At 34.4% G+C, this 16,430-nt stretch overlaps 1 protein-coding gene across 1 annotated transcript in view; it reads right to left on the bottom strand.

Annotated features, from left to right (window-relative positions):
* Positions 1 to 16,430, bottom strand: part of CFAP54 (cilia and flagella associated protein 54) — a 108,867-nt gene that overhangs the window by 37,635 nt on the left and 54,802 nt on the right. Inside the window, 14 exon segments of the mRNA XM_054067432.1 lie at positions 87 to 173; positions 2,326 to 2,508; positions 4,602 to 4,668; positions 6,225 to 6,431; positions 6,896 to 6,983; positions 7,866 to 8,063; positions 8,564 to 8,716; positions 9,735 to 9,843; positions 11,319 to 11,454; positions 11,552 to 11,775; positions 11,984 to 12,211; positions 12,881 to 13,062; positions 14,991 to 15,127; positions 15,549 to 15,765. Of these exon segments, the coding sequence (XP_053923407.1) occupies positions 87 to 173; positions 2,326 to 2,508; positions 4,602 to 4,668; positions 6,225 to 6,431; positions 6,896 to 6,983; positions 7,866 to 8,063; positions 8,564 to 8,716; positions 9,735 to 9,843; positions 11,319 to 11,454; positions 11,552 to 11,775; positions 11,984 to 12,211; positions 12,881 to 13,062; positions 14,991 to 15,127; positions 15,549 to 15,765 (2,216 nt within the window).

Below are 16,430 nucleotides of genomic sequence, written 5' to 3'. Positions count from 1 at the left end.
AATATTAAATCTAGTACATTCAATAAAGAAATAAAAAGTTTACTTGAAATACAATGTGCTGTGATTAGAAAAGTTTCTTTGATTACCTTTAAGATTCTTCCTTCAATACATTTGACTGGGTCCTTACAAATCTCAGAAACAAAGTATTGGTATAAGGTGAACAGTGGTAAAATCTGTAGGGAAGTATTATGTCATCTAGTTATAAATGTCATCAAGGGTACAATTATGGAAATGTACATTGCAATTATATATCACAAATATGTAGATAATCTATGAATAGTGCATTCACTGCTACATACCACCACTACTTTCTCTTATGCTCCATGAAGGATGAATGTGTTAAAAAGTTCTTCACCTAGCCAAAGCTAACCCCTTATACTTCCTTATATGTGATTCACAATGTAGAAAGTAAAGTTTCCCCAAATTATTCTGTGTGTTCAACGTGGGCTTTTTTTTACTACACCATCTGTGGGTAAACCTACTGGGAAGATGTTGAAATGAAGGTTTTCTAAACCTGCCTGCATCTGGATATGCCATAATCTTTTAAGCGACACAGTAATAGAATTCTGTGAGCTTTATAAAATAAAAACAATGAAGTCCTGTGATTGTCTAAGTGAAACAATACCAATTGTAAAATAAACTGGATGGTGATAAAGCTGATTTACAAATTTATTTACAGTCATTTAAAATTGAAAGTTTTTTTAGGGGTAGCTAATAAAAAACATTTTAAAACTGAGTTCTAGTAAAGTATACAAGCACTGTAGTTATTACTATATAATGTTTCAGAAAAAAACCCAGCTTCTTTTCCAACAGGAGTATTTGTTTCTTGAACATGAAAGAACTTCCAAAATTCAATTACTGTTCATCTTTTACATTTTCCTTCACTTTAAAATGTCCCCAAGCTTGGAAAACGCTAACAGCATTGTTACTTTCTTGTCAAATGCACTTTCAGTTTTTCATAAAGTAGCTTAATACTTCTGAATTGGGATTACCAATGCCTGAGGCAGATGTTTTAATTCTACGCATACAGTTTCCAACTGATACTTGAAGTAATTCAACAAAATTAGTCTTCAAAGTCTTATTTTTAATAAAACTCATATTTTGATGTATTTTGATTTAATTGTCAAATCAATTCAGTGCACACCATCCAAAATATTCCCATACATTAAGCATTCAGTGGAAATGAGGTTGCCATCCTGCTGAAACTACAATTGCTTTGCCTATGATCTATGACCTGTATCTATATTCTGTTAGTACAAGTGCAGAAACGATCAAAAATTGCTTGCTTCACATGGCCATGCACATCCCTGCCTCCAGGTAACTGTCTGCTCCTTGTTCTCACTTGGTCTCATGTAGCGAAGGCAGTTAGACAAAGCAGTTAGACAAACTGAACTCCAGTAATGCAGGATGGGAAGAAGCAATAACAGGAGGTAAGACATGACACAGCCTAAAGGTCCAGAAGAAATCAATCCAAATAATGGCTTTCTGACAAAAAAGGGGTAACATCTTGCTGCCTCCTCTCTAACTCCTCTTCCATCTCAAACCCCTAACCCTTTCGTACTCTTCTGCTGTCAGCCACACGATCTTCTCCCCTCCCTTACACAGGACCTTTCCATAAGTGGATTCAACGCATCAAATCAGCAGAAAACTATCTACTTTTTCTACTTGGGGAGTTTTCTGTTTTGTGGAGAGTTGATTTATAGAGGTGTACAATAATTGCCTGACATGAAAATCTGTTAAGAGCATAAAAGGGCCAAACAAATTCTACAGAGGTAGAATTGCACCCTTTTCAGTAATAGTAACCAATTCAATCTATTTATCCTAATACACAGAACTGCACCTTTGAAAGAAGCTGGATGAAAGTGGAAGTGGTCAGTCATTAAATGGAGGAAACAAGTACATGATCAACATAAGAGGGAAGCTGTAAAAACACTCCACGCAGAGGAATATGGCACCATGAGAAGGAGGAAGGCAGAAGAGACTTTTATTTATTGAATGTGAAAGTAAAATTATTGAAAGCATTCTGGACATACTGCATTTAAAGTAATAATACAGTGTATCTCAAACTGTATATAATAGGAAGTTTCCTCGAAAATGCCTACGCTAAGTGGACAATGTATTGTCACCTTCTTGAATAAACAAGTACCCTGTTTATTCTAAAAACTGTAGGCAGCAAGCTATACCTTGCCTCTATCTCAGTGCCACAGAACCTATCCAGACAGTTATTTTGCTAGAACTTCTGAGGTATCTCATAAGTACACCCACACTAAAAAATAAGATTAGATGTCTTAAAATTCATTTCCAGAGTATAAAAATAGTACTTACTATTAAATTTTGCTTTGCACAATGTAGTTCAAACATAAGGAAATTCAGACTTGCAACTACAGTACAGATATTAGCTCTGTAGCGATCAGAGAACAAGTCGATACCAGGAATAAGCATATCTGTTTCATATTGGGCAAAGTCGTAGTCAGATGTTGGATGTGGAAGAGAAGCTCTGAACAGGCTCTGAAAGTAATAATGATCTCCTTGTGAAAAGATGTATAGTCATTAATGAAATACTATTAAACTCTAACACCTGAGACTCATAAATGACCTCATAAATGAAACTCAGTCAATGTCTTAATTATCCAGTTGTTTCCAGACAAAACCATGGAAAATCTTCTAAAAAAAGAAAAGCCCTACGTATGAACTTGACAGATTAAAAAAATACAGGCTGAAAGTAGTTTAAGGACAGTATTTCACAGAACAAGCAAAAGAAAAAAAACTAATCTAGGTGTAGAAAAATAATCATGAAAGATTCCTCAGCAAGTACTCCAGGTAATGAAAAGTCTTCCGAGAGCCAATGGTGTTTCTCTCAGGTTCCAAGTCAAAGCATCCCAAATAAATCTTTGAAAGCACCAGGGGAAAAAAACTTATAAATTATAAAACTTATTAAAATTAGGGATTTTCACAAAGATTTTTTAGATAATTTTTAGGATAAGTTTCTGCCCAGTAAACAAAAAGACCTTACTAAATTATTCAAACATGTCCATCAAAAAATCAAGGTAAACACATAGGAAAAATGTGTTGAGAGGATTCTGGGGATGTGTTCAGATTTTCAGAATTTCTCTGCTGGTCCAAAGATGTTTCATGGAAAATGTCTTCCATCAGAAGAAAAATATTTTTATTTTCCCTAAAGCTATGAAAGCTAGTTTGATTTTACTGAGCCTTAGGTTCTTGCCTTACCATCCCCTCAGAATTTTTTTCTGAGAGAGCTGCAGACATTAAGGCAAATTAAAAGCTAGTTCCATGGCATTAACTAAGTCAGCTAATGCAGATTAAATCATATAATTTAAAACTGAAGTGAACTTTAAGGAAGTAAATTAAATGTTCCTCCTTTAAAAGGGGAGGAGTGCTAACATAGTCTCTGATATTGGATATCCCTTCCCAATTGTGTTTATCCTGTTGTAATTAGCAACGATGCTAGAGAAATATTCATTTAAATACTCAGATCTAAGATATTAACAAGCCTAAAGCTAACACCAGAGGTGGAATTTAAATAAGGTTATAAAAGCTTTCCAAATCAAGGAGCAAATTATGGGCTTGAACTTCACAAGGTACAGTGGCAGTAATTGATTATGTTTTTCAAGACACTCACCCTGCAAGCTGCACTCACCCAATTAATATCAGACCCCGTTCAGTCAAGTCACAATTATTTCTAGCATTATACAGCTGGAACAAATACTTACCACTATTTCTGTCAGTAGGAGGAATCAAAATTGTTCAGCTTTGTAATATCAGCACTTACAGTGCCAGAAGCTAGTCAAAATTGTTCTTTACTTTGTTTCTTCAACTTATTCTTCTTTTGCTAAACTTAACGAGGTTTTGCACTCGGATGAGTAAGCATTGATCCCAGTGGAGTACGACTGGCAGAATACTTGTAGTTCTTTTTCCTATATCATTTTTGTTACTGGTATCTTAAAACTTCTTTTTAAAAGTAAACCAAAACCCTTTTTTTTTTCTCTGTAGTCGGTTTCTGAAAGGTTACAAACTTAATGATCTTATTTTCTTTGTAAATGAAACTGAATCATTTTGACTATCCTCTGGTTTTAGAGCAAAGTTCTTATGAAGCTGAGATTTTAGTATTACAAACCAATATTTTTCAATGCTAAAAAGGATTAAAAGAATTCTTTTACTAAAGAGTCTGTTATCCTGGCTGAAAATTTATTACAACCTATGAAGGTTCTGCACAGGTCTGACAGAACATTCTGCTATTTTTTATGCTATCCAACTCTTCCTGAGCAGAACACTTCAAGGGAAGAAAAATATATTTGTCTGCCATATATTTTAGCCATCTTCACTTTGCAGTATTTCTTTATTTCTCTGACATACTAGCCTCTTATTGAAGTGATAATTTTTAGGCTTTAATACAGGAATAATGTTAAAAAACAGAGAATAAAAACATCTAATCTAATATGCATAAATTGTCAACAACCTCTTATATCCAGCTTTCCTTTAAAATCAAAAGGAAAAGAGAAATGTTTTAATAGGATATTGAGGTTTAAATTTTAGAAGCAATTTGTCAACTTCATGAATTTTAACTGAAATTATATACTCACCTTAAAAAGTATAGCAGAAAAACAGCAGTATTTAGTTCTTAATCTCATCTTTGATGTTGTTATATACCTGCAGAGCAATAAATAAGAAGAAATATGAATGTGCCAATCAATATGTTATTAAAATTCTTTTTTTACTCCTAGTATAATAGTAAGACAATCTAGATGTTTACTATACTGCAAAACATCTGCTTGTTCTGTAGATAGATGCTCAGCTATACCAGGCAAAGAAAGAAGCATTTGACCAAAGATGTACCTTAAGCAAAGGAAGTTGTCTAGATTCTAGTTAAAGTAAGAGAGAAACAAGCAATCTAAGTGCAAAATTCATCTCATACAAAACTAGAAAGATAAAGCAGGTCAAGTAACTCACACCTAAAAGTATAGCTCTTTCCATAAAGGAAGCCTAAGATAATCAGCGGAGTGTGGACTTTCACATGGTAGGTGTCTACTTAGATGAAATGAATCCCAAACATTACTTCATCAGAGCTTTAAAACATCCTGGTAGCAGGGTACTCCTCTGATCTACAATATCATAAATCTTTAATCTGTATTTTACAGCCTGAGACTAAGTTGCTCTAGAAAGAGTAGCTCAAAGGAAAGATGTTTAACGGCCCAAGTCAGGTCTGAATAGAAAAGATCTGCCTGAGGAAGAGGATAGCTCCCTCCAGATTCCTGTCAGGATTTGGAATGGACATTTTACCAGTAAAGGGATAGTAAAAGTGCAACAAATATGAGCCACAAGCATCTGTAAAAGAAGCTAGGGTCTGGTCTTGCCTAATTAGACCTGAGACTGCAACACAGCCAGAATTAGAAGAGCTATCATTTATAAACAACTTACACTCACTCCTTTTCCTCTTGGGTGCTAATCCTGAGTGTGACAATGCTGTTTCATCCTGAAATACCCATGCTAAGACTTCCAAAGCTAGCTTGGTTTACAGACATTTTACAGTGCTATTAATACACATTGTTTCTCAGGGTAGGACAGTTTACTCAGATGACACTCGGTCGTTTCACAGGTATAATGCTTCTAAGGTCATTTAGAACTGGCCTAGGTATTTCCAAGTTCTAAATTTCTACGTTTTGTAGATTTTTATATTGTACAATACATTGAGGAACAGCTCAGAATTGCAGCCACAGTGCTTTACCAGCAGTCAAGGACTACTGGACAGAAATATTTATTGATATTAGACTTTAATACAGTAATTCAAATTTCATTTAGTTGTAATTCATCAGAAAAGGAGTACTTTAGGCAGTAAATCTGCCTTCAAGATACATTAATATTTAATATGTGCAATGACTTGGGAGATGTGATATTTCAATTGAAAATCGATATGACTGTAAAATCCTTGTGCTTATGACTTTTTATCATTTTGTTTTATTTGAATGATCTCTCCATATAATATAAAGTTGCAAATATGATCAAAGATGAGCACTCAAGGAAAGTGAACAAGCAATATTCTCCAAAAGAGCAACTTTGTTCCTGAAAGAAAAAACTCCTCTGCTTTTGATGAGCCTTTTTTATAGCAACTCATTAGTATTTTTAAATTAATTTCAAGTTGCCTGCTGTCCTGGATGAGCAATTTGTTTAAAATATTAAATCAATACATACATAGATAAAATACTTACTGAGCTATCTTAGCCACTAGGACTGCTGCATGTAAACAACCCCAAACTCCAGCCTGAGAAAGAAATTTCTGACTAATATCAGTCGATCTTCCAGCTACAAAGCAGTCCGTAGCATCTTTTGGAAAACCTAATTCTTGCCAGTTGTTAAGAGTATCAGCAATGTTGAGTGTTTCATCAAGGGCTTGACACCAATATTTAAAAGCAGCTCTGTAACACATAAAAAACACGCTCATCATATTGCTGACATTTTCCAAAGTGGAAGATAAGTGGAAAGTGGAAGACTCACTTCATTTTATCTTTATTGCCTGAGATATAACTAATTCTGATTAGGTCAAAAACTGAAATACAGTTTCTACCACATAAAATGATACCATTCTTGGTCAACAAACTTACCGAGACTTACACTACAGTAAATCGTCAAGTAATAGATATCACTTTCTAAAAACACACAGAGATGCTTAATTAGTGTGCTTAGTTGCAATTAGCTAGCTAAGAAAAATACACAGATTCTTGGGAAAGAAGCCTCTCAAAATATAGCTAATAGTGAGTTAGATTAAAGAAGTTAGATGGACTAGAGAACAGTACAAGAACTTGCAAGAGAGTTGAAGGGCATATGAATGCCAATTAAAAATAAATGAAACCATGCTCTTTTTTAATCCAAAACTATGTACCTTTTGTTTCCAGCATAAAAGTGAAGATTTCCAAGTTCATGCAGAGCCTGAACCTTGAGGTCTCTCTGGCTGTTCATTTCAAGGACTCCTGTTATTTATTTTTCAATCGATTAGAAAAAAATGATGTCAGATCATTAAATCAGTTACTGAATCTTGAACAAATTTTGCATGAAGAGACAAGCACTCACATGTAATTCAATGCATTAATACCTTTTGAAAGATTTATTAGGCTTGTATACTTTATCTTCAAATATACAATTGCTTATATCTACTAATTTTAAAAACAAGAGTAGGATGTATGCATGGACCTGTTTACCTAAGGTTTTTCATTTTTGTTTTTTTCAGACTTCTGACATGATTTACACTTCAGGAGATAATTGGGAAAGCAGGCCATTTGCCTGGCTAAACAACACTGTGTGCTCACAACACAGCAGCATTGTTCCTGGGCCATTTCTAAACCTCTTGCTTCAAATAAAACCACTTAGGGTATTTGTTGACCTGCTACACTTCACCTATTTTGTCACACAGCAAAAAACAGGTAGTGGTGCTGAACTGTAACTGTATGAGAAAAGCCATAATGGAATGGAAGATGGAAGACAAGCAACCAGGCCTCATATTCAAATGCACAGAATTCAAAAGATCCATTTGCTAGGAAAAAAACTGTCAAGGAATTCAAATTAATCTGTTAATCATTGCAAAAGATTTCTAATTTGGGATTAATCAGTATAGCAGCACTGAAGTAATTCTTTTTCATAAGATGAGATAACTTATGAGATAACATAAGATGAGATGATCTAATGCAGATTTTCTGAATTAACAGAAAGAAAGTACTGTATTTCTGGAAGCCAGTTTTCAGACAGCTATAGCTGTCTGACAGAGGGAAATAACACTGGAATAAACGTATATGAACACAAATAGGCAGAACGCTGTTACATCTTAGCTATAAACAAAAATGTATGAAAAAAATTACCAATTGTTTTTTCATAGGAAGAGATAATTATGGAAAGCTGTGACTGTGGTATTGGTTTGCTCTCAACCATATTGGAGAAATTAAATTCTTCTTGAGAAAGGTCTTGTGGCGTTGGTAGAAATATCAGATCAGCTCCCACATTAAATTCCAGTCTTCTATTTGAAGAGATACGATTGCCAATTACTCCTCCAGCGTTTTCTAGACCAGAAAAGTGATTTATATGATCAGTTTGGAAAAGTATTACACTATTTCCAGCACCACAAATATTTCCACATATCACTCGAACAGATATACAATTCCTGTGTACCTTTTTTTTATCTGCTTTTCTGTGCTATGATTCTGTCTGTGTCTCATAATTAAACTCACTGGTCATAAGTCATCGGTCAGTGCAATCTAATGAAAATGTACTTGGGAAGGTCTGCCAGTCAGCCCTCTAGCAGAGGTTTGGCTGCAGACAGACAGGTGACGCAGCTTCATGAAAAAAGAAATATATTATCCAACCATGAAACACAAATCACAGGAAATCAGGCTTAGAGCTTGTGTTTACAGAACTTCCTATATAACTACATTCTATGTGTTTTTCTAATTGTCAATAGCAACTAAAACTTCAATTAAAAAAAATCTTTTTCTTTCAATCCTTATTACTTTAACTGTATATACATTTTATTAACTGAAAAACACTTCAGTAAATAACTCACCTTGTGTGTGTGCAAGAAATAATGAAAGTAGTTTTCTGCTGTGTCTCAATGCTCTGCTGTGGTATTTAGATTTCTGTAGAGTATCTCTAAAACATTTCAGTGTGTCATTCACATCAAGAGGTACGTAAGCTAGGGCTTTCTCTTGACTGCAGTCTAAAAGGATTTAACAGTTATGGAGAACAATTCTGCATAACATAAGTTTATATTTTTAGTAAATCACCCTACAAAACATGTATTTAGACAATTCCACAACTTTAAGACTAAAATTGATTAATGTAATAATCTCCTTTGCTTCCTGTTCAATTATGAATTAAAGCAAATTATTAACCGCCAAGAACACTTGTGAGCATTTGTATCTTTTTCAGTGTTATATTTCAATTGTCATTTGACATCTATATTCCCTGAATTCCATCTGCCCTGCCTTAGCTCAGCTCTCTGAGTTCTAGTGTCTGAATTCTGGAAATAAGTCTACTACAAATCTTGATCGTATTTACTACGCTTACTGCAGCTTCAATGTAACAAACCTGGGAGTTAGCATACTCTCTCCAGTGAATGCATAATATTATCTACTCTTCTTACAAACAGCATTATTTATTGTTTAATAACTTCCCTCAGCTGAATTAAACACAAAGCCTTGTGTGCAATGTGTTGACATTTCTGTGATATAAGGAACTACGCTTTACAAACTTTCATTAATGACTATAACATTTTAATCCTGACAGGAAAGAACAACAATTGTGGGTAAAAGAGGTGTCGACTTATGGTTCGCTACAGTTTTCCTATTTATTTTATTAATAACAGTGAACTTTCACATTAACTTCTGGGTATATTGCTGGATGTCCAACAACACAGATGGAAAACTGGACCAAGACCACCAAGCTCTCTCAATATACTGTAGGTCAACTGTCATCTGGATGATGAATGCTTTTCTCTGCTTTCAGATACAGCCAGAATATATTTGGAAAAGTCTTGACAACATTACTGTACATCCAAAAGATGAAGAATAAAAATTTGAAGACAAATCTAAGTTTATATCAGAAGAAACAGATTACAGGAGAAGTGGAAGGCCTACGATAAGGGGGAAAACAAAATATATATAATCTCCGGTATGAAAAAAAAAGGAAAGGTTTTGGCAGAAAACAGAACTCAAGATACTGAATTGTGCTCTGACCTGTATAATCATTTTTCATCTCAGGACAGAATCCAGGAAAAATCAATTCACTAGAAGAATGGGCCACAGGAAGCTGTAATTTCTGCCCTATGTAGCTTCTGCAACTCATCTGAAAAATAAGTTTTTTTCATGATAATTGAATAATATTCAGAAAAATCAATGTTTAGTGCTCAAAGAATCTAAATACTCAGTCATATGACAAAATAAAAGAGAATTATTTTACAAAGACACCAATGACCCATAACTAGTACGCTTGTCAGTAGGAGGTGAAAGAATCACAGCACCTAATTATTGGATATAACATACAAGTGTTTAGATGTTAATGAATTAAATTTATCTCTTATTTGGTATTTGCCATAATCATAAGTAACTCATTGATGTTCAGCAAATATACTACCTTTCTTTGTCTAGATAAATACATGCTTGCAAATAATCTGTCAGCGTTAAGTGTGCCTAAAAAGAGCACGCTGCCTGTAAAGCACAATGTAATGCTCCATAGGCTTATACAAAATAGCTCTAAGCAAACAACAGAAGCAGTCTAACCCTGCTAGAGAAACTTCCATACTTCTACAAAGAGCAAATCCAGTGCAGGCATTTTCTTCTGCTAATGTAGCTACATCACTTCAGAAGCAAAAGAACCAATTCAGAACATTCTGCCTTTTTTTTTAGAAAAAAGAACGATGTTCTGAATGGCAGGGCCTGAAAGAAGTCAGCAGTAACAGCCTTCCAGAGAGACAGGACGGAGCACCTCAGCTGCCCTTCGCAAGCCAGGAATGTCTTTAAGTTCCTGCAAGCACTGGGCAGCAGTGTGCTGTCTCTAGGCAAGGCAGTGGCCCCTGGACCATGTTCGGAACAAACCCATGTGGAATTCCAAATCCTGCTTTCCTCCCTCGTCAAGTCCTGGGTTTATATTAGGGATAGAAACATATCAAAAACAACAACCATACGTATGACTTTAGCAAATCTTCTCTCAGAAATAAATCTTAGGTTAAAAAAATAGAAAAATCCTAGTTTTTAATAGCTAATGCCATGAAAAATTTCCAAGTGGCAATCTCAGTTCATCAAATACATACAGCTAAGGCTTTTAAGGAGATGAGTTTGCTGAGCAGCTCAGGGGGGATTGCTGGTGATCAAGTTTTTCAAGTTTTTTTATTGGTATTGTCAGTGTTTGGGTCAACACAGTTTGATTATTTTTGGTCTGTAGGAGCAGTGTTCAATGCAGAAACAAAGCAATCTCTTTGTATTTTATTTTAATTAATCACAGAGATTGCACACTATCCAAATAAATGTTCTCAGGATGAAAGAGCAGCATCAAGAACTAACATGAAACTAGATTTAGGCTAATAACATGGAATGGGTATATCATGTGTGGCAGAAACATTCTCTGGGTCAAGTTCAGACCTCTGCTGCTGGAATCATGTCATGTAAGCCTCTTCATGCACTTCAATCAACTACATTCATTAATTTACTAGAATTTACTATTTGTGAACATTATGGAAAACCATACTAATCTAATCATTGAAAATATTTCTCTATATGTAGTTCACATTAAGAGTGTACCCAAAAAATAAATCTGCAGTTCACCTTACGTGCAGTATCAGACAGATATTTTAGGAAATGAGATTGATGGCTCTCTGGGCCAGTGAATTGCTGTATCCTTTCCAGCAGCTGCCTCTGAGCATACACCAGCAGTGGACTCACTTGTTCCGTGTATCTCTCACTGAAAAAAAAGCAAACTCTGGTAATTAAGAAAAATAATGGTATATTTAACTATATCATGTTGCTTTTTCGTTTTTATTAGAGTTGGTGTGACTTACTGTGTAAAGACATTAAATTGTACAGCTATGTGTACCAGTGCTTCCCACTTCTTCATTTGATATAACAATTCTATTGTTTTAAGAATCAGATTACATATCCACTTCAAGTCAACGATATTTACATCATCCAGGGGAGACTGTGGATGGAGATTAGAGCCACCATTCTCATCATTAATACCTCCTAAACAACTGGGAATGCAGAAGTCTCCTTCAGGATCCACAATCTACAGTGAAGAAACATTCTACCTGTTACTTTCAAACTTGAGTTTAGGACAAATTAAATAATAAAGATTAGAAAATACTGTAATCTGATAAAAACTTGTTACAGAGAATAATTTTGAGATACCAGAATTTAATGCAAGAGAAAGCAAACTATCTTTACTGAAGATGCGATAATAAAGAGCATATTGTGATAATAAAAATAATTTTTACCTTAAGAGATCTGCTTGCTTGTAGCTCAGTTATCATATCAATGATCATGTCTGATGCCAAATAAAATGGCAACCAGATGGTGTTCCTAAGAAAATCCCTGGTAATGGGAAATGCATCCACATGTGAATGTGAATGGTCAGCAATCAATTGTAATTCTTCAGTAAAGTTCCAAAGCTCTCGACAAGCATTTTGAAGCAACGTCCAGTGGCCACCACGGTGAGCAAGAACCTATGCATATAATTCAAAATATAAGTATATTTTGGAAATACGGAAATTAAAAGCTGCATTCTTTTGATGCAAAGCTTAGGTATAAGTGATCTTTCAACATTACAGCCTATGGATCTTCTTTAATAACAGATCATTTAATATTTTAATTTATATAAAGAATTATAGAATCTTAATTTGGAAAACTTCATAGAAGCACTGCTTTATAATTTAATTTAATTGTTGCTTTTATAAGAAATAGAAATTAATTCACACCATCTATACATGTGCTTTTATTTTGTATTACAAGACATTATGGGAAAAATAGTTGGTCTGCATTCCTTTTCAATCACTTTTGTTTATACTACCAAGGCATTCACTAAGATATGTAAAGGGAAAAGTAGGTCTTCAAGTATTTTCACAAATATTAAAAAAGCATGAGGAGAAGAGTTACAAAAACTAAATGAAAAATAAAACATTTATGTTTGGTAGAAATATACATTATGGTAGGTGATGTGTCTGATTTATTTCATTCACTGTACTTGGACATTTTGCAGAAGATGAAGAATCACTACTTTTTCTCACTAAAGTTTTTTTACGTTTCTGAATTGCGGGTTTTTTTAATGCTGTAAGTAGTATTTTAATGCAATGCTTAGCAACAAATAAAATGTTTAATAAGAAAACATATCTTACCACTGCTCTTCTTATATGCAAAAAGATTTTTGTAAAATGCTCCAATAAAACTGTATTTGACAGCAATTGGTTGCATTCATTGGGGGAATGAGAGATGGGTATTTCTGTATTGTTTGTCTCTCGAGTTCGAGGAGTATCTGTTCCTCTCAGTTCAATGCTGTCCTCAGAATATCTATCTGTACCTAAAGACAAAATGTTAAATAGTTGAAAATGAGTTAAAGTTCTCAAAAAAAAAAAAATAAAAAAGAAAACATTATCACCCAGCTAGGATTTTCCTGTGGCAGCTAAATGTTAGGAAATGCCAATGTTAAGGTTATCATATTTATAAGGTTATGATATTTAAAATATAAGATGCTTTTACTTAAGTGTTGGGAGAAGCAAGGATGAAAAAAAAAAGTTTGAGCAAACTAATAAATGTGTACCAAATAGTTTTCAGCCTTAAAGCCAAAACACAACCTACACAGAAGTTAAGAAGTATTAGGGAAAAATCACTGCATGGCCAGCTCCCAAGAAACTTTCTGAAACTGAGGCGTCTTAAAAGAAGAAGTTAGGAAGAAGGGAAGATTTGTGATAAATTCTGTGATACCTGCAGAATTGTTTCATTATTTTATTCAATATCAAATATCCTCCAAGGGGAAAGACAAAGGTTCTCGGTAGTTGGATACAGTAATATCTGAGCTATAGATTTCAGGCAGAAGCTGATCACAAGCTAAACAGTATTTGAACTCTATGTCAAACTACATACTTTGTGAAATTCTTTCATTCAGAATTGCTGCAGAGGCTAGGAGGTTATAAACAGGATTTTCACAATTTTTCAGTAGCTTGCAGTGACTCACTCCCCAGTGACTGGTAAGCATCACAACACAAAAGAGTATAACTAAAAGTAAGCTGTTGCAAAGAGAACCAGTGAATTCAGCTGTTAGTTTTTTTCACATCTCCTTGGAAAAGACAAAGAGGCTGGTTGATCCTGCCTAAGGAAGTCCTACATGGAAGGTGTTTGAGCTCTGCAGGGTGGTGGTTGAGCCATCATGCCTGGAGGTATTTAAAAGACGAGTGGATGAGATGCTCAGGGGTGTGGTTTAGTGGCTGATAGGAATGGTTGGACTCCATGATCCTGGAGGTCTTTTCCAAATTCTGTGATTCTGGGAATGATAGGACAATTTTGCTCTTTACAGTTGTGGCCACAATGTGTTCCCTGAAGTGCTATTGAAAAGACCAGGCCTGCGATTTCATCTTGAACTTATATTGGCCAGGCAGACTTCTTTGCATTGCCTTGTATGTTATCATCAACAGCAATGTCTGAGGTAACCAAAGTCCTATATTTCACAATTACCTACAACGAGGAGCCTTTCAGCTCCTGTTGAAACCTCAAAGGATGTTATTGAAAACAGCTGTCAAATGTGGATGACAGAGAATTGAAGTAAAAATGGTAGAAGATAAAAAAGGATAAATTATAGAAGATAAAAAAGGTAGAACATAAAAAAGGATAAAATTATCCCGAGGTAGCCCCTGCCACAGGAAAACAGCTGGGAGCAAGCACTGGAGAAGGCAACATAAATTATTCTACTTAAAATTTGAAAGACAGTAATAAACTTAACTCTATAATTTTAAGCAAGACTTAAAGAATGACCCAAGAAATTGTTGACATTAGGAAATCTAAAGGAAACTACCGACCAATTAATAACCACAGAAACGGATAAAAATTAGCATTGCATTTAGAATAATCTGGAATATTATCAATTTAATAGGTCTAGGTAACGGGACTTCTGCAAAATGAAAACTAGTATCACTAATTGGCTAGAATTTATAAACTCATTACTAAACTTCAGGATAAACTTTATAAAAAGTAACATATTAATCAATGCAATAAACAATGCTCAGAGTTATTATAAATGCCCCATTATTGACTAGGACTTCTTTTATACTCCTTACGCCAAAAAAAAAAAAAATACAAAGGACACTGCTGAAATCCAGAAACTCTTTAGATTGGCGTGAGTGCTTTTCCAAAGGCAATGTGGAAAACTTATGATGGAGGTCAGGACAGAAATTAAGAGAAAATAAAAGGTAAGTTGAAACTGATTCCAGTTGTGCACCCATTAAATGTTCTTACAAGTTTGGTTTTCGGTCATTCCTGACTTTTTAATGCCAGAAGGAGTTGGTGTTCTCATGTTATTCCCTGCAGCTTCTCTCACCACTACAGTGCCAGAATTATTTAATGAGAATATTTCAGGATCCAAAATATTGTAACTGCAGAATGGAAGAAAAACAAGAACGAACAAAAAAAACCCAGATATAATATTAAGAAGAATTTTTATATACACACACAAAATTCAATTTCTCAAAAGTAAGTTTTGATTACTTTCCAGGAGCTTTAGGATTCAGAAATGGTGAGTGACAGCCAAAAGTTATAAGGAAGCAAAAAATAGCACAGTATAATATATTTCCAAACTTTCATCTGATCAGTCAGCTGAGCAATCAAAAATGGGCAAGATGCCTCCCATATGATGGAAAACAATATCTTTTACATGGTAAAAGTTAATTTGCGTTTGGAAGATGAACTTTTCATATGACAAACTGACTGATGGCATTGTAATTCAATGTTTGCACTAATGGCAATAACACAATAATCTACATTAACAGCAGTCACTGATAATGCAGTAAGATATACCTGTCCAGATGCTGTGAACCACAAATTCCAATGTTATATTGCTCTTCCAGTTCCTTTCTAAATAAGTTGTAGTGTGAAATTGCCAGATAGATATTCATCTGAGACCTCCAGGGCATCTCTTCAAGACATGTTTGATGAAACATCTTTTGGTTTAAGTAATTACTGACAATTGGTTTCAGCAGCACCACTAAGGTCTGACGAGCTACTTTTTGCAACTCTTTCCTAAACCAAAATATATGAAGTAGCAAAAAAATGAAACTGTTTTCCTGAAGCTCTAGAAAGGAAAATCATGATAAAGATCCACAGAAGTATCCCATTGCATATCCACAGACTTGTATTAACTCTGAAGCATACGACATATTTCTAGCAAGAGTATTTTTGCTACAGTCAAGAAAAGCAATTGTGCTTTTCCTCCTTAGGTGCACTTAACACACTGTAAATACTACCTTATATTTTACAAAATTCCGTAAGATATTTGTCTTAGCATTTACAAAAGTTTAGCTCTGTGTTTGAAATTATTTGTACTTAAATCATCCAAACAGATTATTATAGCAAACACAATGTGTTTCACACAGTCTGTTCAGGAGATGGAGGGTCTACTATTACACTGTAAATCTGGATCATTCTTTTTATTGCTGTTTTTTGATAGCTAATTATCCTCAATGTGAAGAAAACATTTTATTTCAAATGTGGATGCCTGGCTTTATTTTCCAGTCATAGATTTTTATTTTTTTTTTATGCTTCTCTGCCAGGTCAAACAATTCTGTATTACCTGGCACACATATAATGCTGTAGTGAAAACAAATCTCATTTTTCCTTTTTAATAAACTGTAAATTAATCTCTTTATCAATCTAAATAATTTTTCTGCCTGTTTTCCACTT

The sequence above is a fragment of the Cuculus canorus genome, chromosome 1 (assembly GCF_017976375.1).
Source record: "Cuculus canorus isolate bCucCan1 chromosome 1, bCucCan1.pri, whole genome shotgun sequence".
NCBI classification, from domain to species: Eukaryota; Metazoa; Chordata; class Aves; order Cuculiformes; family Cuculidae; genus Cuculus; species Cuculus canorus.
Note: the sequence above shows the minus strand (reverse complement) of the source record. Positions and strands in the feature narration are given on the sequence as shown.